The sequence below is a fragment of the Coregonus clupeaformis genome, unplaced genomic scaffold (genome assembly GCF_020615455.1).
Source record: "Coregonus clupeaformis isolate EN_2021a unplaced genomic scaffold, ASM2061545v1 scaf0219, whole genome shotgun sequence".
Classification (NCBI taxonomy): domain Eukaryota; kingdom Metazoa; phylum Chordata; class Actinopteri; order Salmoniformes; family Salmonidae; genus Coregonus; species Coregonus clupeaformis.
The window spans coordinates 223,624-249,375 of record NW_025533674.1 but is presented as its reverse complement, the minus strand read 5'-3'; the positions used below and the strand labels follow the sequence as shown (position 1 = coordinate 249,375).

The window sequence follows — 25,752 nt, the reverse complement described above, 5'->3', positions numbered from 1 at the left end:
TATATGGATATATTGAAGCAACATCTCAAGACATCAGTCAGGAAGTTAAAGCTTGGTCGCAAATGGGTCTTCCAAATGGACAATGACCCCAAGCATACAGTGAGGGAAAAAAGTATTTGATCCCCTGCTGATTTTGTACGTTTGCCCACTGACAAAGACATCATCAGTCTATAATTTTAATGGTAGGTTTATTTGAACAGTGAGAGACAGAATAACAACAACAAAAATCCAGAAAAACGCATGTCAAAAATGTTATTTCCCTCATTAAAATGCAAATCAATTTATAACATTTTTGACATGCGTTTTTCTGGATTTTTGTTGTTGTTATTCTGTCTCTCACTGTTCAAATAAACCTACCATTATGATCATTTCTTTGTCAGTGGGCAAACGTACGAAATCAGCAGGGGATCAAATACTTTTTTCCCTCACTGTACTTCCAAAGTTGTGGCAAAATGGCTTAAGGACAACAAAGTCAAGGTATTGGAGTGGCCATCACAAAGCCCTGACCTCAATTCTATAGAACATTCGTGAGCAGAACTGAAAAAGCGTGTGCGAGCAAGGAGGCCTACAAACCTGACTCAGTTACACCAGCTCTGTCAGAAGGAATGGGCCAAAATTCACCCAACTTATTGTGGGAAGCTTGTGGAAGGCTACCCGAAACGTTTGACCCAAGTTAAACAATTTAAAGGCAATGCTACCAAATACTAATTGAGTGTATGTAAACTTCTGACCCACTGGGAATGTGATGAAAGAAATAAAAGCTGAAATAAATAATTCTCTACTATTATTCTGACGTTTCACATTCTTAAAATAAAGTGGTGATCCTAACTGACCTAAGACAGGGAATTCTTACTAGGATTAAATGTCAGGAATAGTGAAAATCTGAGTTTAAATGTACTTGGCTAAGGTGTATGTAAACTTCCGACTTCAACTGCATAAACAATAAATGGTGGTTTGATTGACTTTTTATAATAGCTTGACCATGTACAATATGTGTGGCTATAATCAACTGTGTAGGAAGGAAGTAGGTTAAAGCCTGCTATCAGTCCTGATAATGACACTCTGGAGAGTAGGGCCCATTAATGACATCAGTATCTGCTGTTCTTGTTAAATGTCAGCGGTTTGCTGTGAAAATAACCAGGGGAGAGAGAAACATCGTGAAGATGACTCCTCCCATGGCCAACAGCACCCCTATAGTCAGGACCTGGTGATACTGAAGAAGATGACCCCTGACCTCTCCCATGGCCAACAGCACCCCTACAGTCAGGACCTGGTGATAGTGAAGAAGATGACTCCTCCCATGGCCAACAGCACCCCTACAGTCAGGACCTGGTGATACTGAAGAAGATGACTCCTCCCATGGCCAACAGCACCCCTACAGTCAGGACCTGGTGATACTGAAGAAGATGACTCCTCCCATGGCCAACAGCACCCCTACAGTCAGGACCTGGTGATACTGAAGAAGATGACTCCTCCCATGGCCAACAGCACCCCTACAGTCAGGACCTGGTGATACTGAAGAAGATGACTCCTCCCATGGCCAACAACACCCCTACAGTCAGGACCTGGTGATACTGAAGAAGATGACCCCTCCCATGGCCAACAGCACCCCTACAGTCAGGACCTGGTGATACTGAAGAAGATGACTCCTCCCATGGCCAACAGCACCCCTACAGTCAGGACCTGGTGATACTGAAGAAGATGACCCCTCCCATGGCCAACAGCACCCCTACAGTCAGGACCTGGTGATAGTGAAGAAGATGACCCCTCCCATGGCCAACAGCACCCCTACAGTCAGGACCTGGTGATACTGAAGAAGATGACTCCTCCCATGGCCAACAGCACCCCTACAGTCAGGACCTGGTGATACTGAAGAAGATGACTCCTCCCATGGCCAACAGCACCCCTACAGTCAGGACCTGGTGATAGTGAAGAAGATGACTCCTCCCATGGCCAACAGCACCCCTACAGTCAGGACCTGGTGATAGTGAAGAAGATGACCCCTCCCATGGCCAACAGCACCCCTACAGTCAGGACCTGGTGATACTGAAGAAGATGACTCCTCCCATGGCCAACAGCACCCCTACAGTCAGGACCTGGTGATACTGAAGAAGATGACTCCTCCCATGGCCAACAGCACCCCTACAGTCATCTCCAACATCTTCCCCAGCTTCCACTGCTTATAATCCTGCTGCTGTTTCTGCTGGTAATGGGCCTTTCTGGCCCTCAGCTCCTTCTCCCTCAGCAGCTGCTCTCCATAGTGAGCCTGGAAGAAGGCATCAAAGTCAAACATGGCTTTCCCTCCAACGTTGGAGAACCGCCGGGACCTCTGCTGTTGTTGATACTGCTGTGGGCCAGAGGCTCTGGAGGTGGACTCCCGTTCCGAGGGTCTGCCGGCCCCCTGGACGTCTGACCCACTGAGGATGCCGCGGTCGTACTTCCTCCTCAGGGCCATGCTCCCCAGCACGCTATAGGCCTCGCTGATCTCAGAGAAACGCTGGGTGGCCTCCTCGTTGTCGGGGTTCTTGTCTGGGTGGTAGATGAACGACTGCTTGTAGTAGGCTGTCTTTATTTGGGATTGGGTGGCGCTCGGGGACACTTGGAGGACCTCATAGTAGGCTGTTCTGCTCCTGTGAAGAGGCGGGATGTCTGACGTGTTGTTTTTACTCCTCCAGCTGTAAGCCCTGGTGGAGTACAGGTGCTCTGGGTGAGGTCTAAACCGGCCTGACTGCTGCTCTGCCAGGTTGAGCATGACCGTGCTGAATCCTCGGAGCTGCTGAGGTGACCCAAAGGTTTCAGGGTGAAAGGTGGCCATGACAACACCTCTGCTATTCCAACAAGTCATCCTGTGTGCTGATATAAGTAGGTTATCCTGGGACAGAGGCTGGACACTGGGCCACAGGTACAAAGCTGACTGTCTGAGCGGACTATCCTGAACAGTTGCTAATTTGATTGAGGGTTTAGCGTCAATGTCTAATAAAAGTAAATCACAACTTGAACAAACTTGAGGTAATGTCCCATAACCCAGTCTGTTCTCATGTTTTAGGCTAAAAAGTATTTGAGCTCTGTGCTCTAACTCTATACATTCAAGGGCATTATCTTTGAGGTTTTCACTTTCAGGTTCCCCGGAACTTGCCTGACGGTCCCTTGTTGACACCTGCTGACGTTCGTAAATCCGCCGGCCCGTTCTACAGGTTCTGGCTCCAATTATAGAGGTTGCTGCTACTGACATCGTTCTGTTTTCTTGACCTTTGGCGCAGGGGAGGAAATTGGTCGGTGCGTTTCTGATAGTTGAAAATCTGTACGCTCCACTCCCCAATCTCCGACTGACCTCCTCCATTCTCCCGTAGCAGCAGTTACAGCGGCCATGGAGAAATGACAGAGGCGAAGAAGACAGGGGTGGATTCCGGTAAAGTGTATAGCAGACCAATGAGTGACGATGTAAATGGCACGTGGTCACAAAAACGTATTCTGCCATCCAATTATATAAGAGGAATTGAGGTTTGAACGTTATCAAATGTCGCCTCTTCCTCTCTGATGTTATGTAAAGAGTTTGCGATAGTATGTGAAACTGAATTTTTCGTATGCTTTAAAATTGGGTCTAGATATGCATTTAATTCAATAGATAGTTTTGGTTGTTGAAGTCGTTTCTGATAGTATTTTCATTTTCAACTGTGTGGCTGTCTCTTTAAATCACGTGCCCCTTTCCTTGTCGCTGACATACTACGTCACACTTACATGTGGAACCCCAGCTGTAGCCAAACATCATAACAACGTTTACGCTTTTTGGTTTAAATCCATCATTCTTCGATATCTTGTAGTAAACAAAAATAAACATGGCCTCAAGTTGTCGAAGACCCGAGCATATGGCCCCACCTGAAATGGTTAGTATGACATTTTCAATGGTTTTAAAGACAGTAATGAGCGCTAGCTAGCTGCCTGGTTAGCCGCTAACTGTAGGAAGACTAGTTCGCTAGTGATTTGCTCTCAAATACCTACATACCAAGTGACTGGTTATTTATGTAGTTCATTATGTGTACTACATTTCCCCGACACATCTTGTCTTTACCTGCACACGCGCTTCTACATCTGCATTGCTTGCTCTTTGGGGTTTTAGCCTGGGTTTATGTATAACTAACCAAGCACTTTGAGACATCTGCTGATGTAGAAAGGGCTTTGTACATTTGATTGACACAGCACTTCTTGTGTTTTGATTTCTACTCATTCTGCAGTTTTACAACGAAGAGGAGGCCAAGAAATATTCTCAGAAGTGAGTCCTGAGTTTGTCAATGACCTCTTATGGGCAGCACAATATGAATCATGGTGTTTTAAATACAAATCGTTGCATTTTTTATTTACATACTGATCAGAGGCTGTCCTTGATGGAATCTGTTTGAGACATAGTATAATGTAATATGATTAAATGTAACTAAGTAAACAGTTCAATAATTTCCTCATTGATTTCTAGTTCTCGGATGATTGAGATCCAGAGCCAGATGTCCGAGAGGGCTCTGGAGCTGCTGAACCTGCCTGAGGACCAGCCCTGTTTCCTGCTAGATGTGGGGTATGTGTACTGGCCAGGGGACGTCTGAGGGCTCTCATTAATGTAATAGATCTGGGTAGGAGAACAAAACATTAACGCTACTTCAGACTGAGTGTGTATATAACTTGTCCCATCCACGTGTGACTCGGGGCTAAGTGGGGACTACCTGTCAGACTAAAGACTAGTTGTTGTTTTGCCAACATAGTTGTGTTGCCACTGAACGATGTGGCACAGTCGGGGGTCACACACTACAATATTATTCACTTGGTTACCACTCTGTCTCGCTAAAACAAGGCTGTGATGTGATTAGATTGTTAACGTAGCTAGAACGAGCTGTGGCTCAAAGCAGCCTCATAAGCATTTTCTGTCAGACATTCACGCTTGCCATTCCGAGTTTAAATATCTAGCCAATACATTTTTTTTATTGAATAACGTTGCTTGTCAGAGCTGTAACGATTTGACACTTTGGCAAATACAAATGCATACTAGTAGTAGTCATGGCTCCTGCTCGAGACTACACATCCTGGGTGATGGGAAACAACGTCATCTCAATGGCTCGAGACTACACATCCTGGGTGATGGGAAACAACGTCATCTCAATGGCTCGAGACTACACATCCTGGGTGATGGGAAACAACGTCATCTCAATGGCTGCTTCTCTGGAGAGCTCTCATTGGCTATTGCTGATCACGTTCTCAAATCTTATCATTGCATATCTCACACTACAAGAGTATTGCTGATTTTGTGCTGATAAAATCAAACATGTTTGAAAATATCAGGACGTCTGAGACTGCTCAAAGATGGGATTGGTAGCTTGCGTCTCTGTCCTGCTCACATTAAACGAGCACCGGTGACGGCCGCGCGCCCTGAGTAGGCAATGACATGGGGAGTTCAAAAACTTGTCTGGGACAGCTAAATCAGGGCCAAAATTGCGTAGTGTACACCCGGCTTAAATGTGTATATAACTTGTCCCATCCAGGTGTGGCTCAGGGCTAAGTGGGGACTACCTGTCAGAGGAGGGACATTGCTGGGTTGGAGTGGACATCAGCACAGCCATGTTGGTTGAGTGGACATCAACACAGCCATGTTGGGTGAGTGTGGTTGGTGTCATTCCTGATGCTAAAATATTGCATTCATGTTTAGAGATGGATCAGCCATCCTGATCAATTCAATCATCAGGATTATAGGTGAGGTGTATCAGCAACCTGAAATATAGCAGTCAATATTTGTTTGTTGTTGTGATCTGCTGTTAACCAGTGCTGTGTCCTCTCTAGATGTAGCCCTAGATCGGGAGGTCGAGGGAGACCTTGTGTTGGGGGATATGGGTGAGGGGATGCCCTTCAGGCCTGGGACCTTTGATGGCTGCATCAGGTAAAGAGCTTGTCCTCCCTGTCCTGTAAGAGATACCTGAGTTCTCTACTAAGTTCTCTCCGTCCTCCTCTGTCTCTCTCTCCCTCTTTATGTCTCCATCCTCCTCTGTCTGTCTCCATCCTCCTCTGTCTGTCTCCATCCTCCTCTGTCTGTCTCCATCCTCCTCTGTCTGTCTCCATCCTCCTCTGTCTGTCTCCATCCTCCTCTGTCTGACTCTCTCCCTCTTTATGTCTCCATCCTCCTCTGTCTGACTCTCTCCCTCTGTCTGTCTCCATCCTCCTCTGTCTGTCTCCATCCTCCTCTGTCTGTCTCCATCCTCCTCTGTCTGTCTCCATCCTCCTCTGTCTGACTCTCTCCCTCTTTATGTCTCCATCCTCCTCTGTCTGACTCTCTCCCTCTGTCTGTCTCCATCCTCCTCTGTCTGACTCTCTCCCTCTTTATGTCTCCTTCCTCCTCTGTCTCTCTCTCCATCCTCCTCTGTCTGACTCTCTCCCTCTGTCTGTCTCCTTCCTCCTCTGTCTCTCTCTCCGTCCTCCTCTGTCTGTCTCTCTCCGTCCTCCTCTGTCTGTCCCTCTCCGTCCTCCTCTGTCTGTCCCTCATCCTCCTCTGTGTGTCTGTCTCCATCCTCCTCTGTCTGTCTCCATCCTCCTCTGTCTGTCTGTCTCTCTCCATCCTCCTCTGTCTGTCTCCATCCTCCTCTGTCTGTCTCCATCCTCCTCTGTCTGTCTCCATCCTCCTCTGTCTGTCTGTCTCCATCCTCTGTCTGTCTGTCTCCATCCTCCTCTGTCTGTCCCTCTCCATCCTCCTCTGTGTGTCTGTCTCCATCCTCCTCTGTCTGTCTGTCTCCATCCTCTTCTGTCTGTCTGTCTCCATCCTCTTCTGTCTGTCTGTCTGTCTCCATCCTCCTCCTCTGTCTCTCTCCATCCTCGTCTGTCTGTCTTCGTCCTCCTCTGTCTGTCCCTCTCCATCCTCCTCTGTGTGTCTGTCTCCATCCTCCTCTGTGTGTCTGTCTCCATCCTCCTCTGTGTGTCTGTCTCCATCCTCCTCTGTGTGTCTCCATCCTCCTCTGTCTGACTCTCTCCCTCTTTATGTCTCCATCCTCCTCTGTCTGACTCTCTCCCTCTGTCTGTCTCCATCCTCCTCTGTCTGACTCTCTCCCTCTTTATGTCTCCTTCCTCCTCTGTCTCTCTCTCCATCCTCCTCTGTCTGACTCTCTCCATCCTCCTCTGTCTGTCTGTCTCCATCCTCCTCCTCCTGTCTCTCTCCATCCTCGTCTGTCTGTCTTCGTCCTCCTCTGTCTGTCCCTCTCCGTCCTCCTCTGTGTGTCTGTCTCCGTCCTCCTCTGTGTGTCTGTCTCCGTCCTCCTCTGTGTGTCTGTCTCCGTCCTCCTCTGTGTGTCTGTCTCCGTCCTCCTCTGTGTGTCTGTCTCCATCCTCCTCTGTGTGTCTGTCTCCATCCTCCTCTGTGTGTCTGTCTCCATCCTCCTCTGTGTGTCTGTCTCCATCCTCCTCTGTGTGTCTGTCTCCATCCTCTTCTGTCTGTCTGTCTCCATCCTCCTCTGTCTGTCTCTCTCCATCCTCGTCTGTCTGTCTTCGTCCTCCTCGGTCTGTCTCATCCTCTGTCTGTCCCTCTCCATCCTCCTCTGTGTGTCTGTCTCCATCCTCCTCTGTGTGTCTGTCTCCATCCTCCTCTGTGTGTCTCATCCTCCTCTGTCTGTCTCCATCCTCGTCTGTCTATCTCCATCCTCGTCTGTCTGTCTCCATCCTCCTCTGTCTGTCTGTCTCCATCCTCCTCTGTCTGTCTGTCTCCATCCTCCTCTGTCTGTCCGTCTCCATCCTCTTCTGTCTGTCTGTCTCCATCCTCCTCTGTCTGTCTGTCTCCATCCTCCTCCTCCTGTCTCTCTCCATCCTCGTCTGTCTGTCTTCGTCCTCCTCTGTCTGTCCCTCTCCGTCCTCCTCTGTGTGTCTGTCTCCGTCCTCCTCTGTGTGTCTGTCTCCGTCCTCCTCTGTGTGTCTGTCTCCGTCCTCCTCTGTGTGTCTGTCTCCATCCTCCTCTGTGTGTCTGTCTCCATCCTCCTCTGTGTGTCTGTCTCCATCCTCCTCTGTGTGTCTGTCTCCATCCTCCTCTGTGTGTCTGTCTCCATCCTCCTCTGTGTGTCTGTCTCCATCCTCCTCTGTGTGTCTGTCTCCATCCTCTTCTGTCTGTCTGTCTCCATCCTCCTCTGTCTGTCTCTCTCCATCCTCGTCTGTCTGTCTTCGTCCTCCTCGGTCTGTCTCATCCTCTGTCTGTCCCTCTCCATCCTCCTCTGTGTGTCTGTCTCCATCCTCCTCTGTGTGTCTGTCTCCATCCTCCTCTGTGTGTCTGTCTCCATCCTCCTCTGTCTGTCTCCATCCTCCTCTGTCTGTCTCCATCCTCGTCTGTCTATCTCCATCCTCGTCTGTCTGTCTCCATCCTCCTCTGTCTGTCTCCATCCTCCTCTGTCTGTCTGTCTGTCTCCATCCTCCTCTGTCTGTCTGTCTGTCTCCATCCTCCTCTGTCTGTCTGTCTCCATCCTCCTCTGTCTGTCTGTCTCCATCCTCCTCTGTCTGTCTGTCTGTCTCCATCCTCCTCTGTCTGTCTGTCTCCATCCTCCTCTGTCTGTCTGTCTGTCTCCATCATCCTCTGTCTGTCTGTCTCCATCATCCTCTGTCTATCTGTCTGTCTCCAACCTCCTCTGTCTGTCTGTCTGTCTCCATCCTCCTCTGTCTGTCTGTCTGTCTCCATCCTCCTCTGTCTGTCTGTCTCCATCCTCCTCTGTCTGTCTGTCTGTCTCCATCCTCCTCTGTCTGTCTGTCTCCATCCTCCTCTGTCTGTCTGTCTGTCTCCATCCTCCTCTGTCTGTCTTGTTCCATCCTCGTCTGTCTGTCTGTCTGTCTCCATCCTCCTCTGTCTGTCTGTCTCCATCCTCCTCTGTCTGTCTGTCTGTCTCCATCCTCCTCTGTCTGTCTGTCTCCAACCTCCTCTGTCTGTCTGTCTGTCTCCATCCTCCTCTGTCTGTCTGTCTGTCTGTCTCCATCCTCCTCTGTGTGTCTGTCTGTCTCTATCCTCTGTCTGTCTGTCTGTCTGTCTCCATCCTCCTCTGTCTGTCTGTCTCCATCCTCCTCTGTCTGTCTGTCTCCATCCTCCTCTGTCTGTCTGTCTCCATCCTCCTCTGTCTGTCTGTCTGTCTCCATCCTCCTCTGTCTGTCTGTCTCCATCCTCCTCTGTCTGTCTGTCTGTCTCCATCATCCTCTGTCTGTCTGTCTCCATCATCCTCTGTCTATCTGTCTGTCTCCAACCTCCTCTGTCTGTCTGTCTGTCTCCATCCTCCTCTGTCTGTCTGTCTGTCTCCATCCTCCTCTGTGTGTCTGTCTCCATCCTCCTCTGTGTGTCTGTCTCCATCCTCCTCTGTCTGTCTCCATCCTCCTCTGTCTGTCTCCATCCTCGTCTGTCTATCTCCATCCTCGTCTGTCTGTCTCCATCCTCCTCTGTCTGTCTCCATCCTCCTCTGTCTGTCTGTCTGTCTCCATCCTCCTCTGTCTGTCTGTCTCCATCCTCCTCTGTCTGTCTGTCTGTCTCCATCCTCCTCTGTCTGTCTTGTTCCATCCTCGTCTGTCTGTCTGTCTGTCTCCATCCTCCTCTGTCTGTCTGTCTCCATCCTCCTCTGTCTGTCTGTCTGTCTCCATCCTCCTCTGTCTGTCTGTCTCCAACCTCCTCTGTCTGTCTGTCTGTCTCCATCCTCCTCTGTCTGTCTGTCTGTCTGTCTCCATCCTCCTCTGTGTGTCTGTCTGTCTCCATCCTCCTCTGTCTGTCTGTCTGTCTCCATCCTCCTCTGTCTGTCTGTCTCCATCCTCCTCTGTCTGTCTGTCTCCATCCTCCTCTGTCTGTCTGTCTCCATCCTCCTCTGTCTGTCTGTCTGTCTCCATCCTCCTCTGTCTGTCTGTCTGTCTCCATCCTCCTCTGTCTGTCTGTCTGTCTCCATCATCCTCTGTCTGTCTGTCTCCATCATCCTCTGTCTATCTGTCTGTCTCCAACCTCCTCTGTCTGTCTGTCTGTCTCCATCCTCCTCTGTCTGTCTGTCTGTCTCCATCCTCCTCTGTGTGTCTGTCTCCATCCTCCTCTGTGTGTCTGTCTCCATCCTCCTCTGTCTGTCTCCATCCTCCTCTGTCTGTCTCCATCCTCGTCTGTCTGTCTCCATCCTCGTCTGTCTATCTCCATCCTCGTCTGTCTGTCTCCATCCTCCTCTGTCTGTCTCCATCCTCCTCTGTCTGTCTGTCTGTCTCCATCCTCCTCTGTCTGTCTGTCTCCATCCTCCTCTGTCTGTCTGTCTCCATCCTCCTCTGTCTGTCTGTCTCCATCCTCCTCTGTCTGTCTGTCTGTCTCCATCCTCCTCTGTCTGTCTGTCTCCATCCTCCTCTGTCTGTCTGTCTGTCTCCATCATCCTCTGTCTGTCTGTCTCCATCATCCTCTGTCTATCTGTCTGTCTCAACCTCCTCTGTCTGTCTGTCTGTCTCCATCCTCCTCTGTCTGTCTGTCTGTCTCCATCCTCCTCTGTCTGTCTGTCTCCATCCTCCTCTGTCTGTCTGTCTGTCTCCATCCTCCTCTGTCTGTCTGTCTCCATCCTCCTCTGTCTGTCTGTCTGTCTCCATCCCTCCTCTGTCTGTCTTGTTCCATCCTCGTCTGTCTGTCTGTCTGTCTCCATCCTCCTCTGTCTGTCTGTCTCCATCCTCCTCTGTCTGTCTGTCTGTCTCCATCCTCCTCTGTCTGTCTGTCTCCAACCTCCTCTGTCTGTCTGTCTGTCTCCATCCTCCTCTGTCTGTCTGTCTGTCTGTCTCCATCCTCCTCTGTGTGTCTGTCTGTCTCTATCCTCTGTCTGTCTGTCTGTCTCTATCCTCCTCCTCCTGTCCCTCTCCATCCTCCTCTGTGTGTCTGTCTCCATCCTCCTCTGTGTGTCTGTCTCCATCCTCCTCTGTGTGTCTGTCTCCATCCTCCTCTGTGTGTCTGTCTCCATCCTCCTCTGTGTGTCTGTCTCTCTCCATCCTTCTGTCTGTCTCCATCCTCCTCTGTCTGTCTCCATCCTCCTCTGGCTGTCTGTCTGTCTCTCTCCGTCCTCCTCTGTCTGTCTGTCTCTCTCCATCCTCCTCTGTCTGTCTGTCTCTCTCCGTCCTTCTGTCTGTCTCTCCATCCTTCTGTCTGTCTCCGTCCTCCTCTGGCTGTCTGTCTCCATCCTCCTCTGTCTGTCTCCATCCTCCTCTGGCTGTCTGTCTGTCTCTCTCCGTCCTCCTCTGTCTGTCTGTCTCTCTCCGTCCTCCTCTGTCTGTCTCTCCATCCTTCTGTCTGTCTCCGTCCTCCTCTGGCTGTCTGTCTCCGTCCTCCTCTGGCTGTCTGTCTCTCTCCGTCCTCCTCGTTCTGTCTCATCCCTCAGTATTTCTGCTCTCCAATGGCTCTGCAATGCTGACAAAAAGACCCACAGCCCCCCCAAGAGGCTCTACACCTTCTTCAGTACACTCTACTCCTCCCTGGTGAGATCCCTAGGGACCTCAGTCCAATCTAACTACTACTCCTCCCTGGTGAGATCCCTAGGGACCTCAGTCCAATCTAACTACTACTACTCCTCCCTGGTGAGATCCCTAGGGACCTCAGTCCAATCTAACTACTACTACTACTCCCTGGTGAGATCCCTAGGGACCTCAGTCCAATCTAACTACTACTACTACTACTACTACTCCTCCTCCCTGGTGAGATCCCTAGGGACCTCAGTCCAATCTAACTACTACTACTACTCCCTGGTGAGATCCCTAGGGACCTCAGTCCAATCTAACTACTACTACTACTACTACTACTACTCCCTGGTGAGATCCCTAGGGACCTCAGTCCAATCTAACTACTACTACTACTACTACTACTACTCCTCCTCCCTGGTGAGATCCCTAGGGACCTCAGTCCAATCTAACTACTACTACTATTCCCTGGTGAGATCCCTAGGGACCTCAGTCCAATCTAACTACTACTACTCCTCCCTGGTGAGATCCCTAGGGACCTCAGTCCAATCTAACTACTACTACTACTACTCCCTGGTGAGATCCCTAGGGACCTCAGTCCAATCTAACTACTACTACTACTCCCTGGTGAGATCCCTAGGGACCTCAGTCCAATCTAACTACTACTACTACTACTACTACTACTACTCCTCCCTGGTGAGATCCCTAGGGACCTCAGTCCAATCTAACTACTACTACTACTCCCTGGTGAGATCCCTAGGGACCTCAGTCCAATCTAACTACTACTACTACTACTACTACTCCCTGGTGAGATCCCTAGGGACCTCAGTCCAATCTAACTACTACCACTACTACTACTACTCCCTGGTGAGATCCCTAGGGACCTCAGTCCAATCTAACTACTACTACTCCTCCCTGGTGAGATCCCTAGGGACCTCAGTCCAATCTAACTACTACTACTACTCCCTGGTGAGATCCCTAGGGACCTCAGTCCAATCTAACTACTACTACTACTACTACTCCTCCCTGGTGAGATCCCTAGGGACCTCAGTCCAATCTAACTACTACTACTACTCCCTGGTGAGATCCCTAGGGACCTCAGTCCAATCTAACTACTACTACTACTACTACTACTCCCTGGTGAGATCCCTAGGGACCTCAGTCCAATCTAACTACTACCACTACTACTACTACTCCCTGGTGAGATCCCTAGGGACCTCAGTCCAATCTAACTACTACTACTACTCCCTGGTGAGATCCCTAGGGACCTCAGTCCAATCTAACTACTACTACTCCTCCCTGGTGAGATCCCTAGGGACCTCAGTCCAATCTAACTACTACTCCTCCCTGGTGAGATCCCTAGGGACCTCAGTCCAATCTAACTACTACTACTACTCCCTGGTGAGATCCCTAGGGACCTCAGTCCAATCTAACTACTACTACTACTACTCCCTGGTGAGATCCCTAGGGACCTCAGTCCAATCTAACTACTACTACTACTACTACTACTCCCTGGTGAGATCCCTAGGGACCTCAGTCCAATCTAACTACTACTACTACTCCCTGGTGAGATCCCTAGGGACCTCAGTCCAATCTAACTACTACTACTACTCCTCCCTGGTGAGATCCCTAGGGACCTCAGTCCAATCTAACTACTACTCCTCCCTGGTGAGATCCCTAGGGACCTCAGTCCAATCTAACTACTACTCCTCCCTGGTGAGATCCCTAGGGACCTCAGTCCAATCTAACTACTACTACTCCTCCCTGGTGAGATCCCTAGGGACCTCAGTCCAATCTAACTACTACTACTACTCCTCCCTGGTGAGATCCCTAGGGACCTCAGTCCAATCTAACTACTACTACTACTACTACTACTACTCCCTGGTGAGATCCCTAGGGACCTCAGTCCAATCTAACTACTACTACTACTCCCTGGTGAGATCCCTAGGGACCTCAGTCCAATCTAACTACTACTACTCCTCCCTGGTGAGATCCCTAGGGACCTCAGTCCAATCTAACTACTACTACTTCTCCCTGGTGAGATCCCTAGGGACCTCAGTCCAATCTAACTACTACTACTACTCCCTGGTGAGATCCCTAGGGACCTCTGTCCAATCTAACTACTACTACTTCTCCCTGGTGAGATCACTAGGGACCTCAGTCCAATCTAACTACTACTACTCCCTGGTGAGATCCCTAGGGACCTCAGTCCAATCTAACTACTACTACTACTACTCCCTGGTGAGATCCCTATGGACCTCAGTCCAATCTAACTACTACTACTCCTCCCTGGTGAGATCCCTAGGGACCTCAGTCCAATCTAACTACTACTACTCCTCCCTGGTGAGATCCCTAGGGACCTCAGTCCAATCTAACTACTACTACTACTCCCTGGTGAGATCCCTAGGGACCTCAGTCCAATCTAACTACTACTACTACTCCCTGGTGAGATCCCTATGGACCTCAGTCCAATCTAACTACTACTACTACTACTCCCTGGTGAGATCCCTAGGGACCTCAGTCCAATCTAACTACTACTACTCCTCCCTGGTGAGATCCCTGGGGACCTCAGTCCAATCTAACTACTACTATGTTATTGTCACTTGTCTTTTTAGTCAAGAGGAGCCCCCGTGCAGTGTTTCAGCTTTACCCAGAGAACTCTGAGCAGGTACAGTATATTTACATTGTTTATTAAAGCTCATCTCCACAGAGACATGCCGACACACTCGGTGACAGCTGATTGGCACTCCAGATCTGACCAGTAGTTGCTCCTCTCGTCTGTGTACTGTTGTTGACTGCCTTTCTTCTATTCATACTTATGGTACTTTTTATTACACGTGTTACTTTATTACATTATTACTTCTTTTGACTATTCTTATTGTTGTGGCATTATTGAGAGGTGAACCTGCCAGTCAGCGCTTCAGTGGACTGTGGACACCATGTCTGTCCTGTGTAATATGAATAAAAGCCTTGACTGTGTGCAGCTGGAACTAATTACGTCCCAGGCCATGAGGGCAGGCTTCAGTGGAGGCATGGTGGTGGACTATCCAAACAGCACCAAGGCTAAGAAGTGAGTCCCCCTGGGAGGACCAACCTGGATTGGTAGTCGCCATAGAAACAGAAGCTATAGAACGGGCCTCCCCAGTTAAAGTGCATAATGACAGATTCCGTTTCTATGGTGGTCATACCAGAAGAAAAAATACATGTCTGTCCTTTTCTTACTTAACTGACTTTACTGATAGCTGCTTTATTAAGGAACAGTTTTACTTAGTATGACTGATATGTGGTTGTCTCACCTACAGTGAGGGGGAAAAGTATTTGATCCCCTGCTGATTTTGTACGTTTTTCCCACTGACAAAGACATGATCTGTCTATAATTTTAATGTTAGGTTTTTTTGAACAGTGAGAGACTGAATAACAACAAAGAAATCCAGAAAAACGCATGTCGAAAATGTTATAAATTGATTTGCATTTTAATGAGGGAAATAAGTATTTGACCCCTCTGCAAAACATGACTTAGTACTTGGTGGCAAAACCCTTGTTGGCAATTACATTTTACATTTACATTTTAGTCATTTAGCAGACGCTCTTATCCAGAGCGACTTACAGTTAGTGAATACATATATATATATTTTTATACTGCCCCCCCCCGTGGGAATCAAACCCACAACCCTGGCGTTGCAAACGCCATGCTCTATCAACTGAGCTACATCCCTGCCGGCCATTCCCTCCCCTACCCTGGACAACGCTAGGCCAATTGTGCGCTGCCCATGAGTCTCCCGGTCGCGGCCGGCTGCGACAGAGCCTGGATTCGAACCAGGATCTCTAGTGGCACAGTTAGCACTGCGATGCAGTGCCTTAGACCACTGCGCCACTCAGGAGAACATCCTCCTCTATCTGACAGAGGTCAGACGTTTCTTGTAGTTGGCCACCTGGTTTGCACACATCTCTGGAGGGAGATTTTGTCCCACTCCTCTTTGCAGATCTTCTCCAAGTCATTAAGGTTTCGCGGCTGACATTTGGCAACTCGAACCTTCAGCTCCCTCCACAGATTTTCTATGGGATTAAGGTCTGGAGACTGGCTAGGCCACTCCAGGACCTTAATGTGCTTCTTCTGGAGCCACTCCTTTGTTGCCTTGGCCGTGTGTTTTGGGTCATTGTCATGCTGGAATACCCATCCACGACGCATTTTCAATGCCCTGGCTGAGGGAAGGATGTTCTCACCCAAGATTTGACGGTACATGGCCCTGTCCATCGTCCCTTTGATGCGGTGAAGTTGTCCTGTCCCCTTAGCAGAAAAACACCCCCAAAGCATAATGTTTCCACCTCCATGTTTGACGGTGGGGATGGTGTTCTTGGGGTCATAGGCAGCATTCCTCCTCCTCCAAACACGGCGAGTTGAGTTGATGCCAAAGAGCTCGATTTTGGTCTCATCTGACCACAACACTTTCACCCAGTTCTCCTCTGAATCATTCAGATGTTCATTGGCAAACTTCAGACGGCCCTGTATATGTGCTTTCTTGAGCATGGGGACCTTGCGGGCGCTGCAGGATTTCAGTCCTTCACGGCGTAGTGTGTTACCAACAGTTTTCTTGGTGACTATGGTCCGAGCTGCCTTGAGATCATTGACAAGATCCTCCCGTGTAGTTCTGGGCTGATTCCTCACCAACTTCCTCACTCATTCCTCATGATCATTGCAACTCCACGAGGTGAGATCTTGCATGGAGCCCCAGGCCGAGGGAGATTGACAGTTATTTTGTGTTTCTTCCATTTGCGAATAATCGCACCAACTGTTGTCACCTTCTCACCAAGCTGCTTGGCGATGGTCTTGTAGCCCATTCCAGCCTTGTGTAGGTCTACAATCTTGTCCCTGACATCCTTGGAGAGATCTTTGGTCTTGGCCATGGTGGAGAGTTTGGAATCTGATTGATTGTTTGCTTCTGTGGACAGGTGTCATTTATACAGGTAACAAGCTGAGATTAGGAGAACTCCCTTAAAGAGTGTGCTCCTAATCTCAGCTCATTACCTGTATAAAAGACACCTGGGAGCCAGAAATCTTTCTGATTTAGAGGGAGTCAAATACTTATTTCCCTCATTAAAATGCAAATGAATTTATAACATTTTTGACATGCGTTTTTCTGGATTTTGTTGTTGTTATTCTGTCTCTCACTGTTCAAATATACCTACCATTAAAATTATAGACTGATCATTTCTTTGTCAGTGGGCAAACGTACAAAATCAGCAGGGGATCAAATAATTTTTTCCCTCACTGTAGTTACCTTAAGATGAATGCACTAACTGTAAGGCTCTCTGGATAAGAGTGTCTGCTAAATGACTAAAATGTAAATGTTGTTGGTGCTGAATGTCAAACTGACATCCTTCTCCTCAGGTTCTTCCTGTGTCTGTTCGCTGGGTTTTCAGGAACCCTACCCAAGGTGAGGAAAATAAGGGGGGTTCATTTGGAGAGACTATGTAGTCTTGTGTGCTGAATGCAGATGGTTTGTGTTTCAGGGGCTGGGGTCAGAGACGGTGTACAGGGGTGTCCCAAATCAATCAATCAATCAATCAATTTTATTTTATATAGCCCTTCGTACATCAGCTAATATCTCGAAGTGCTGTACAGAAACCCAGCCTAAAACCCCAAACAGCTAGTAATGCAGGTGTAGAAGCACGGTGGCTAGGAAAAACTCCCTAGAAAGGCCAAAACCTAGGAAGAAACCTAGAGAGGAACCAGGCTATGAGGGGTGGCCAGTCCTCTTCTGGCTGTGCCGGGTGGAGATTATAACAGAACCATACCAAGATGTTCAAAAATGTTCATAAGTGACAAGCATGGTCAAATAATAATCAGGAATAAATCTCAGTTGGCTTTTCATAGCCGATCATTAAGAGTTGAAAACAGCAGGTCTGGGACAGGTAGGGGTTCCATAACCGCAGGCAGAACAGTTGAAACTGGAATAGCAGCAAGGCCAGGCGGACTGGGGACAGCAAGGAGTCACCACGGCCGGTAGTCCCGACGTATGGTCCTAGGGCTCAGGTCTCTCAGTTGGCTTTTCATAGCCGATCATTAAGAGTTGAAAACAGCAGGTCTGGGACAGGTAGGGGTTTCGTAACCGCAGGCAGAACAGTTGAAACTGGAATAGCAGCAAGGCCAGGCGGACTGGGGACAGCAAGGTGTCAGCATGCCCGGTAGTCCTGACGTATGGTCCTAGGGCTCAGGTTCTCAGAGAGAAGAGAGAACGAGAGAATTAGAGAGAGCATACTTAAATTCACACAGGACACTGGATAAGACAGGAGAAGTACTCCAGGTATAACCAACTAACCCCAGCCCCCCGACACATAAACTACTGCAGCATAAATACTGGAGGCTGAGACAGGAGCGGTCCGGAGACACTGTGGCCCCATCCGAAGAAACCCCCGGACAGGGCCAAACAGGAAGGATATAACCCCACCCACTCTGCCAAAGCACAGCCCCCGCACCACTAGAGGGATATCCTCAACCACCAACTTACAATCCTGAGACAAGGCCGAGTATAGCCCACAGAGGTCTCCACCACAGCACAAACCAAGACAGGAAGATCACGTCAGTAACTCAACCCACTCAAGTGACGCACCCCTCCTAGGGACGGCATGAAAGAGCACCAGCAAGCCAGTGACTCAGCCCCTGTAACAGGGTTAGAGGCAGAGAACCCCAGTGGAGAGAGGGGAACCGGCCCGGCAGAGACAGCAAGGGCTGTTCGTTGCTCCAGAGCCTTTCCGTTCACCTTCACACTCCTGGGCCAGACTACACTCAATCATATGACCTACTGAAGAGATAAGTCTTCAGTAAAGACTTAAAGGTTGAGACCGAGTCTGCGTCTCTCACATGGGTAGGCAGACTGTTCCATAAAAATGGAGATCTATAGGAGAAAGCCCTGCCTCCCGCTGTTTGCTTAGAAATTCTAGGGACAATTAGGAGGCCTGCGTCTTGTGACCGTAGCGTACGTATTGGTATGTACGGCAGGACCAACTCGGAAAGATAGGTAGGAGCAAGCCCATGTAACGCTTTATAGGTTAACAGTAAAACCTTGAAATCAGCCCTTGCCTTAACAGGAAGCCAGTGTAGGGAAGCTAGCACTGGAGTAATATGATCAAATTTCTTGGTTCTAGTCAGGATTCTAGCAGCCGTATTTAGCACTAACTGAAGTTTATTTAGTGCTTTATCCGGGTAGCCGGAAAGTAGAGCATTGCAGTAGTCTAACCTAGAAGTAACAAATGCATGGATTAATTTTTCTGCATCATTTTTGGACAGAAAATTTCTGATTTTTGCAATGTTACGTAGATGGAAAAAAGCTGTCCTTGAAACAGTCTTGATATGTTCGTCAAAAGCGAGATCAGGGTCAAGAGTAACGCCGAGGTCCTTCACAGTTTTATTTGAGACGACTTTACAACCATCAAGATGAATTGTCAGATTTAACAGAAGATCTCTTTGTTTCTTGGGACCTAGAACAAGCATCTCTGTTTTGTCCGAGTTTAAAAGTAGAAAGTTTTCAGCCATCCACTTCCTTATGTCTGAAACACAGGCTTCTAGCGAGGGCAATTTTGGGGCTTCACCATGTTTCATTGAAATGTACAGCTGTGTGTCATCCGCATAGCAGTGAAAGTTAACATTATGTTTTCGAATAACATCCCCAAGAGGTAAAATATATAGTGAAAACAATAGTGGTCCTAAAACGGAACCTTGAGGAACACCGAAATGTACAGTTGATTTGTCGGAGGACAGACCATTCACAGAGACAAACTGATATCTTTCCGACAGGTAAGATCTAAACCAGGCCAGAACTTGTCCGTGTAGACCAATTTGGGTTTCCAGTCTCTCCAAAAGAATGTGGTGATCGATGGTGTCAAAGGCAGCACTAAGGTCTAGTAGCACGAGGACAGATGCAGAGCCTCGGTCTGACGCCATTAAAAGGTCATTTACCACCTTCACAAGTGCAGTCTCAGTGCTATGATGGGGTCTAAAACCAGACTGAAGCATTTCGTATACATTGTTTGTCTTCAGAAAGGCAGTGAGTTGCTGCGCAACAGCTTTTTCTAAAAATTTTGAGAGGAATGGAAGATTCGATATAGGCCGATAGTTTTTTATATTTTCCGGGTCAAGGTTTGGCTTTTTCAAGAGAGGCTTTATCACTGCCACTTTTAGTGAGTTTGGTACACATCCGGTGGATAGAGAGCTGTTTATTATGTTCAACATAGGAGGGCCAAGCACAGGAAGCAGCTCCTTCAGCAGTTTAGTAGGAATAGGATCCAGTATGCAGCTTGAAGGTTTAGAGGCCATGATTATTTTCATCATTGTGTCAAGAGATATAGTACTAAAACACTTAAGTGTCTCTCCCGATCCCAGGCCCTCGCAGAGTCTGTGCAGATCCAGGACAGCTAAGCCCTGGAGGAATACGCAGATTCAAAGAGGAGTCCGTAATTTGCTTTCTAATGGTCATGATCTTTTCCTCAAAGAAGTTCATGAATTTATTACTGCTGAAGTGAAAGCCATCCTCTCTTGGGGAATGCTGCTTTTTAGTTAGCTTTGCAACAGTATCAAAAAGAAATTTTGGTTTGTTCTTATTTTCCTCGATTAAGTTGGAAAAGTAGGATGATCGAGCAGCAGTGAGGGCTCTTCGGTACTGCACGGTACTGTCTTTCCAAGCTAGTCGGAAGACTTCCAGTTTGGTGTGGCGCCATTTCCGTTCCAATTTCCTGGAAGCTTGCTTCAAAGCTCGGGTATTTTCTGTATACCAGGGAGCTAGTTTCTTATGACAAATGTTTTTCGTTTTTAGGGGTGCAACTGCATCTAGGGTATTGCGCAAGGTTAAATTGAGTTCCTCAGTTAAGTGGTTAACTGATTTTTGTCCTCTGACGTCCTTGGGTAGGCAGAAGGAGTCTGGAAGGGCATCAAGGAATTTTTGTGTTGTCTGAGAATTTATAGCACGACTTTTGATGCTCCTTGGTTGGGGTCTGAGCAGATTATTTGTTGCGATTGCAAACGTAATAAAATGGTGGTCCGATAGTCCAGGATTTTGTGGAAAAACATTAAGATCTACAACATTTATTCCATGGGACAAAACTAGGTCCAGAGTATGACTGTGGCAGTGAGTAGGTCCAGAGACATGTTGGACAAAACCCACTGAGTCGATGATGGCTCCGAAAGACTTTTGGAGTGGGTCTGTGGACTTCTCCATGTGAATATTAAAATCGCCAAAAATTAGAATATGATCTGCTATGACTACAAGGTCTGATAGGAATTCAGGAAACTCAGAGAGGAACGCTGTATATGGCCCAGGAGGCCTGTAAACAGTAGCTATAAAAGTGATTGAGTAGGCTGCATAGATTTCATGACTAGAAGCTCAAAAGACGAAAACGCCATTTTTTTTTTGTAAATTGAAATTTGCTATCGTAAATGTTAGCAACACCTCCGCCTTTGCGGGATGCACGGGGAATATGGTCACTAGTGTAACCAGGAGGTGAGGCCTCATTTAACACAGCAAATTCATCAGGCTTAAGCCATGTTTCAGTCAGGCCAATCACATCAAGATTATGATCAGTGATTAGTTCATTGACTATGACTGCCTTTGAAGTGAGGGATCTAACATTAAGTAACCCTATTTTGAGATGTGAGGTATCACGATCTCTTTCAATAATGGCAGGAATGGAGGAGGTCTTTATCCTAATAAGATTGCTAAGGCGAACACCGCCATGTTTAGTTTTGCCCAACCTAGGTCGAGGCACAGACACAGTCTCAATGGGTATGGCTGAGCTGACTACACTGACTGTGCTATTGGCAGACTCCACTAAGCTGGCAGGTTGGCTAACAGCCTGCTGCCTGGCCTGCACCCTATTTCACTGTGGGGCTAGAGGAGTTAGAGCCCTATCTATGTTGGTAGATAAGATGAGAGCACCCCTCCAGCTAGGATGGAGTCCGTCACTCCTCAGCAGGTCAGGCTTGGTCCTGTTTGTGGGTGAGTCCCAGAAAGAGGGCCAATTATCTACAAATTCTATCTTTTGGGAGGGGCAGAAAACAGTTTTCAACCAGCGATTGAGTGCTGAGACTCTGCTGTAGAGCTCGTCACTCCCCCTAACTGGGAGGGGGCCAGAGACAATTACTCGATGCCGACACATCTTTCTAGCTGATTTACACGCTGAAGCTATGTTGCACTTGGTGACCTCTGACTGTTTCATCCTAACATCGTTGGTGCCGACGTGGATAACAATATCTCTATACTCTCTACACTCGCCAGTTTTAGCTTTAGCCAGCACCATCTTTAGATTAGCCTTAACGTCGGTAGCCCTGCCCCCTGGTAAACAGTGTATGATCGCTGGGTGATTCGTTTTAAGTCTAATACTGCGGGTAATGGAGTCGCCAATGACTAGGGTTTTCAATTTGTCAGAGCTAATGGTGGGAGCCTTCGGCGTCTCAGACCCCGTAACGGGAGGAGTAGAGACAAGAGAAGACTCAGACTCAGACTCCGACTCGCTACATAATGGGGAAAACCGGTTGAAAGTTTCTGTCGGCTGAATGAGCGACACCGGTTGAGCATTCCAACAGTATTTCCCTTCAGAAGCCATGAGAAAGTTGTCCGGCTGCGGGGACTGTGCGGGGGGATTTATACTAACGTTACTATCTGTACTTACTGGTGGCACAGACGCTGTTTCTTCCTTTCCTACACTGAAATTACCCTTGCCTAACGATTGCGTCTGAAGCTGGGCTTGTAGCACAGCTATTCTCGCCGTAAGGCGATCGTTCTCTGTCCAATTCACAGGACAGAGGTAAAGAAATAATAACATCCTCAACTTTAGAAATATTCTAATGATTCATTACCACTACCACCATTATGTTAATGGTAAGACTTATTAATTTATTAATCAAAGTATTAGCATAGTTGTGTAGATGGCATTGGGCAGGTCTTGACCTCAGGTCAGGCCAGGCACATCTCCCTGCCCTGATGAGGTTGAAGGACCCAGAGAGACATAGAGGGCTTTCGTCCTGCCGGACTAGAGTTACTGCCCGGCAGCTTTTCCTCTCTCTGACATCACATGATGTAGCAGATGGGGATCTTTATAACTCACTCCTCAGCCTGAAGTGTCTCCACTTGCTCTGCCGAATAGCTAGCTTTAGGGTGGAGCGACTGGGTAAGCCGGTTCAGGTGGGCGGTCACGTGTGTTTGCAAGGTTTGCTGGGTTCGAGCCTTGGTATGAGCGAAATCAGGAGGAAGTGGTACTCGCTTAGCAAGCAGCGTGACGTCCTTTTACAATGACACTGATCACATCTGTCACAGGACGTAGAGCAGATCGAAGATGAAATATATATTTAGTAAAAATAACTACAGGTTGATTAGAGCTGAGGTGTCTCAATCCCTTCCTGTGTCTGCTGGTGATGATTTCCTGTTTGTCTTCGTGAAGATCTCGCTTTAAGAACATGAAGGGCAAGTCTGCAAAGAAGGGAAAAGACTGGATCCTGGAGAAGAAGGAGAGGAGGAGAAGACAGGGCAGGTATGGACCCCTCTGACTACACTGTCTCAATGAGAAGACAGGGCAGGTATGGACCCCTCTGACTACACTGTCTCATTGGGAAGACAGGGCAGGTACAGTGAGGGGAAAAAAGTATTTGATCCCCTGCTGATTTTGTACGTTTGCCCACTGACAAAGACATGATCAGTCTATAATGTTAATGGTAGGTTTATTTGAACAGTGAGAGACAGAATAACAACAACAAAATCCAGAAAAATGCATGTCAAAAATGTTATAAATTGATTTACATTTTAATGAGGGAAATAAGTATTTGACCCCTCTGCAAAACATCACTTAGTACTTGGTGGCAAAACCCTTGTTGGCAATCAGAGGTCAGACGTTTCTTGTAGTTGGCCACCAGGTTTGCACACATCTCAGGAGGGATTTTGTCCCACTCCTCTTTGCAGATCTTCTCCAAGTCATTAAGGTTTCGAGGCTGACGTTTGGCAACTCGAACCTTCAGCTCCCTCCACAGATTTTCTATGGGATTAAGATCTGGAGACTGGCTAGGCCACTCCAGGACCTTAATGTGCTTCTTCTTGAGCCACTCCTTTGTTGCCTTGGCCGTGTGTTTTGGGTCATTGTCATGCTGGAATACCCATCCACGACCCATTTTCAATGCCCTGGCTGAGGGAAGGAGGTTCTCACCCAAGATTTGACGGTACATGGCCCCATCCATCGTCCCTTTGATGCGGTGAAGTTGTCCTGTCCCCTTAGCAGAAAAACACCCCCAAAGCATAATGTTTCCACCTCCATGTTTGACGGTGGGGATGGTGTTCTTGGGGTTATAGGCAGCATTCCTCCTCCTCCAAACACGTTGAGTTGATGCCAAAGAGCTCGATTTTGGTCTCATCTGACCACAACACTTTCACCCAGTTCTCCTCTGAATCATTCAGATGTTCATTGGCAAACTTCAGACGGGCCTGTATATGTGCTTTCTTGAGCAGGGGGACCTTGCAGGCGCTGCAGGATTTCAGTGCTTCACGGCGTAGTGTGTTACCAATTGTTTTCTTGGTGACTACGGTCCCAGCTGCCTTGAGATCATTGACAAGATCCTCCCGTGTAGTTCTGGGCTGATTCCTTACCGTTCTCATGATCATTGCAACTCCACGAGGTGAGATCTTGCATGGAGCCCCAGGCTGAGGGAGATTGACAGTTATTTTGTGTTTCTTCCATTTGCGAATAATCACACCAACTGTTGTCACCTTCTCACCAAGCTGCTTGACGATGGTCTTGTAGCCCATTCCAGCCTTGTGTAGGTCTACAATATTGTCCCTGACATCCTTGGAGAGACAGGTGTCTTTTATACATGTAACAAGCTGAGATTAGGAGCACTTCCTTTTAAGAGTGTGCTCCTAATCTCAGCTCGTTACCTGTATAAAGGACACCTGGGAGCCAGAAATCTTTCTGATTGAGAGGGGGTCAAATACTTATTTCCCTCATTAAAATGCAAATCAATTTATAACATTTTTGACATGCGTTTTTCTGGATTTTTTTGTTGTTATTCTGTCTCTCACTGTTCAAATAAACCTACCATTTAAAATTATAGACTGATCATTTCTTTGTCAGTGGGCAAACGTACAAAATCAGCAGGGGATCAAATACTTTTTTCCCTCACTGTATGGACCCCTCTGACTACACTGTCTCATTGAGAAGACAGGGCAGGTATGGACCTCTCTGACTACACTGTCTCATTGGGTGGTGATCCTGTACAGGTCAACATTAGTACCATCAACTTACAACATTCATATAGCTTCCAACCCCATTTGGATGAAGCCATCAGGCTCTGTAACAGAAAGGCTGGTCTCTTACCGTCTGTGGTGTGTTTTGTCTCTTAGGGAGGTCCGAGCTGACACAAAGTACACTGCCCGGCAGAGAAGGCCTCGCTTCTAAACCCCAGTCAGTCCTGTGTGTTCCGGCCCGGAGATTCACCCCCATGGAGTACTACTGTCCTGTGTGACCAGAGGAGCTGTGACTGGCAAGAATTGGACTCAATCAATCCTACTCACTTAAGGGGCGTATTGAAATTAAATTTGTGACTTAAAAGATTGACTGTTTTCTTTCAGGACGTATCTATCAATGGAATGGAAATTCATTCATATACATTTTCTGAATGTGATTCCCACCCACACTGGTGACTTCCAGTTGAAGTTGTGTTCACACAGCGGTTACCTAGGCTGATAGCCATTCTCTGTTTAGCTATAACATTCCATTCCTTGTACTTCTGTGGCACATGACGCCACCAAGAGTGGAATTTTATAGCTAAACAGAGACTGGCGACTAGTCTAGTGCTTACCTGGTTGTGGTCCCAATCCTCTGGACAGAAACTGGCCCCTCTCTAGGACATGGTCCCAATCCTCTGGACAGAAACTGGCCCCTCTCTAAGACATGGACTGATGGACATCAACAACAAATGGACAGCAAATAAAATAAATTCCCCTTTCTGATCTTAGACCCATTCTTCTGCACTAGATACTTTCCCCTCAAGCAGCATATTCTATTTTAAATGTTTGATGTAGACACTTTGTTTGAAAGCTTGAATTAAACATGTGTTCTCTAACATGACTTGTTTCATAGGCCAATATCAATCCCATTGAATATTTAATGTCATTGATGCCTATAGTCATCCCAGTGGATAGTCATGTCATCCCAGTGGATAGTCATGTCATTTAGAGGCCAATAGTCATGTCATTTAGAGGCCAATACTATTCCCAGGCATGCCTGTGGGCTATATGTAATGCTTTTGAGACATGCCATGTTACATTGTCAATAGGCTCATTC

The 25,752-nt window shown here is 47.7% G+C and overlaps 2 protein-coding genes across 3 annotated transcripts; one reads left to right on the top strand and one right to left on the bottom strand.

Annotated features, from left to right (window-relative positions):
* Positions 1 to 872: 872 nt before the first annotated feature.
* LOC121555681 lies at positions 873 to 3,394 on the bottom strand. 2 transcript variants are annotated; one of them, XM_041869509.2, is made up of 2 exons: positions 2,141 to 3,394; positions 873 to 2,081 (listed from the first exon to the last, which is right to left on the bottom strand). In XM_041869509.2, the coding sequence occupies exons 1-2, from the start codon at positions 3,338 to 3,340 to the stop codon at positions 2,031 to 2,033; spliced, it is 1,251 nt and encodes a 416-aa protein (XP_041725443.1). In that variant the 5' UTR covers positions 3,341 to 3,394; the 3' UTR covers positions 873 to 2,030. The 2 variants fall into 2 exon arrangements, with proteins under 2 accessions (XP_041725443.1, XP_041725442.1); XM_041869508.2 differs by having other exon boundaries at positions 873 to 3,394.
* A 345-nt stretch (positions 3,395 to 3,739) lies between these two features.
* LOC121555696 (probable 18S rRNA (guanine-N(7))-methyltransferase) lies at positions 3,740 to 25,531 on the top strand. Its single transcript, XM_041869528.1, has 11 exons — positions 3,740 to 3,884; positions 4,233 to 4,270; positions 4,469 to 4,564; positions 5,523 to 5,609; positions 5,801 to 5,914; positions 11,358 to 11,454; positions 14,054 to 14,101; positions 14,418 to 14,503; positions 16,823 to 16,868; positions 22,864 to 22,953; positions 24,810 to 25,531. Exons 1-10 carry the CDS (start codon positions 3,837 to 3,839, stop codon positions 22,873 to 22,875), a joined length of 672 nt encoding a protein of 223 aa, XP_041725462.1. The 5' UTR covers positions 3,740 to 3,836; the 3' UTR covers positions 22,876 to 22,953; positions 24,810 to 25,531.
* The last annotated feature ends 221 nt before the right edge of the window (positions 25,532 to 25,752 follow it).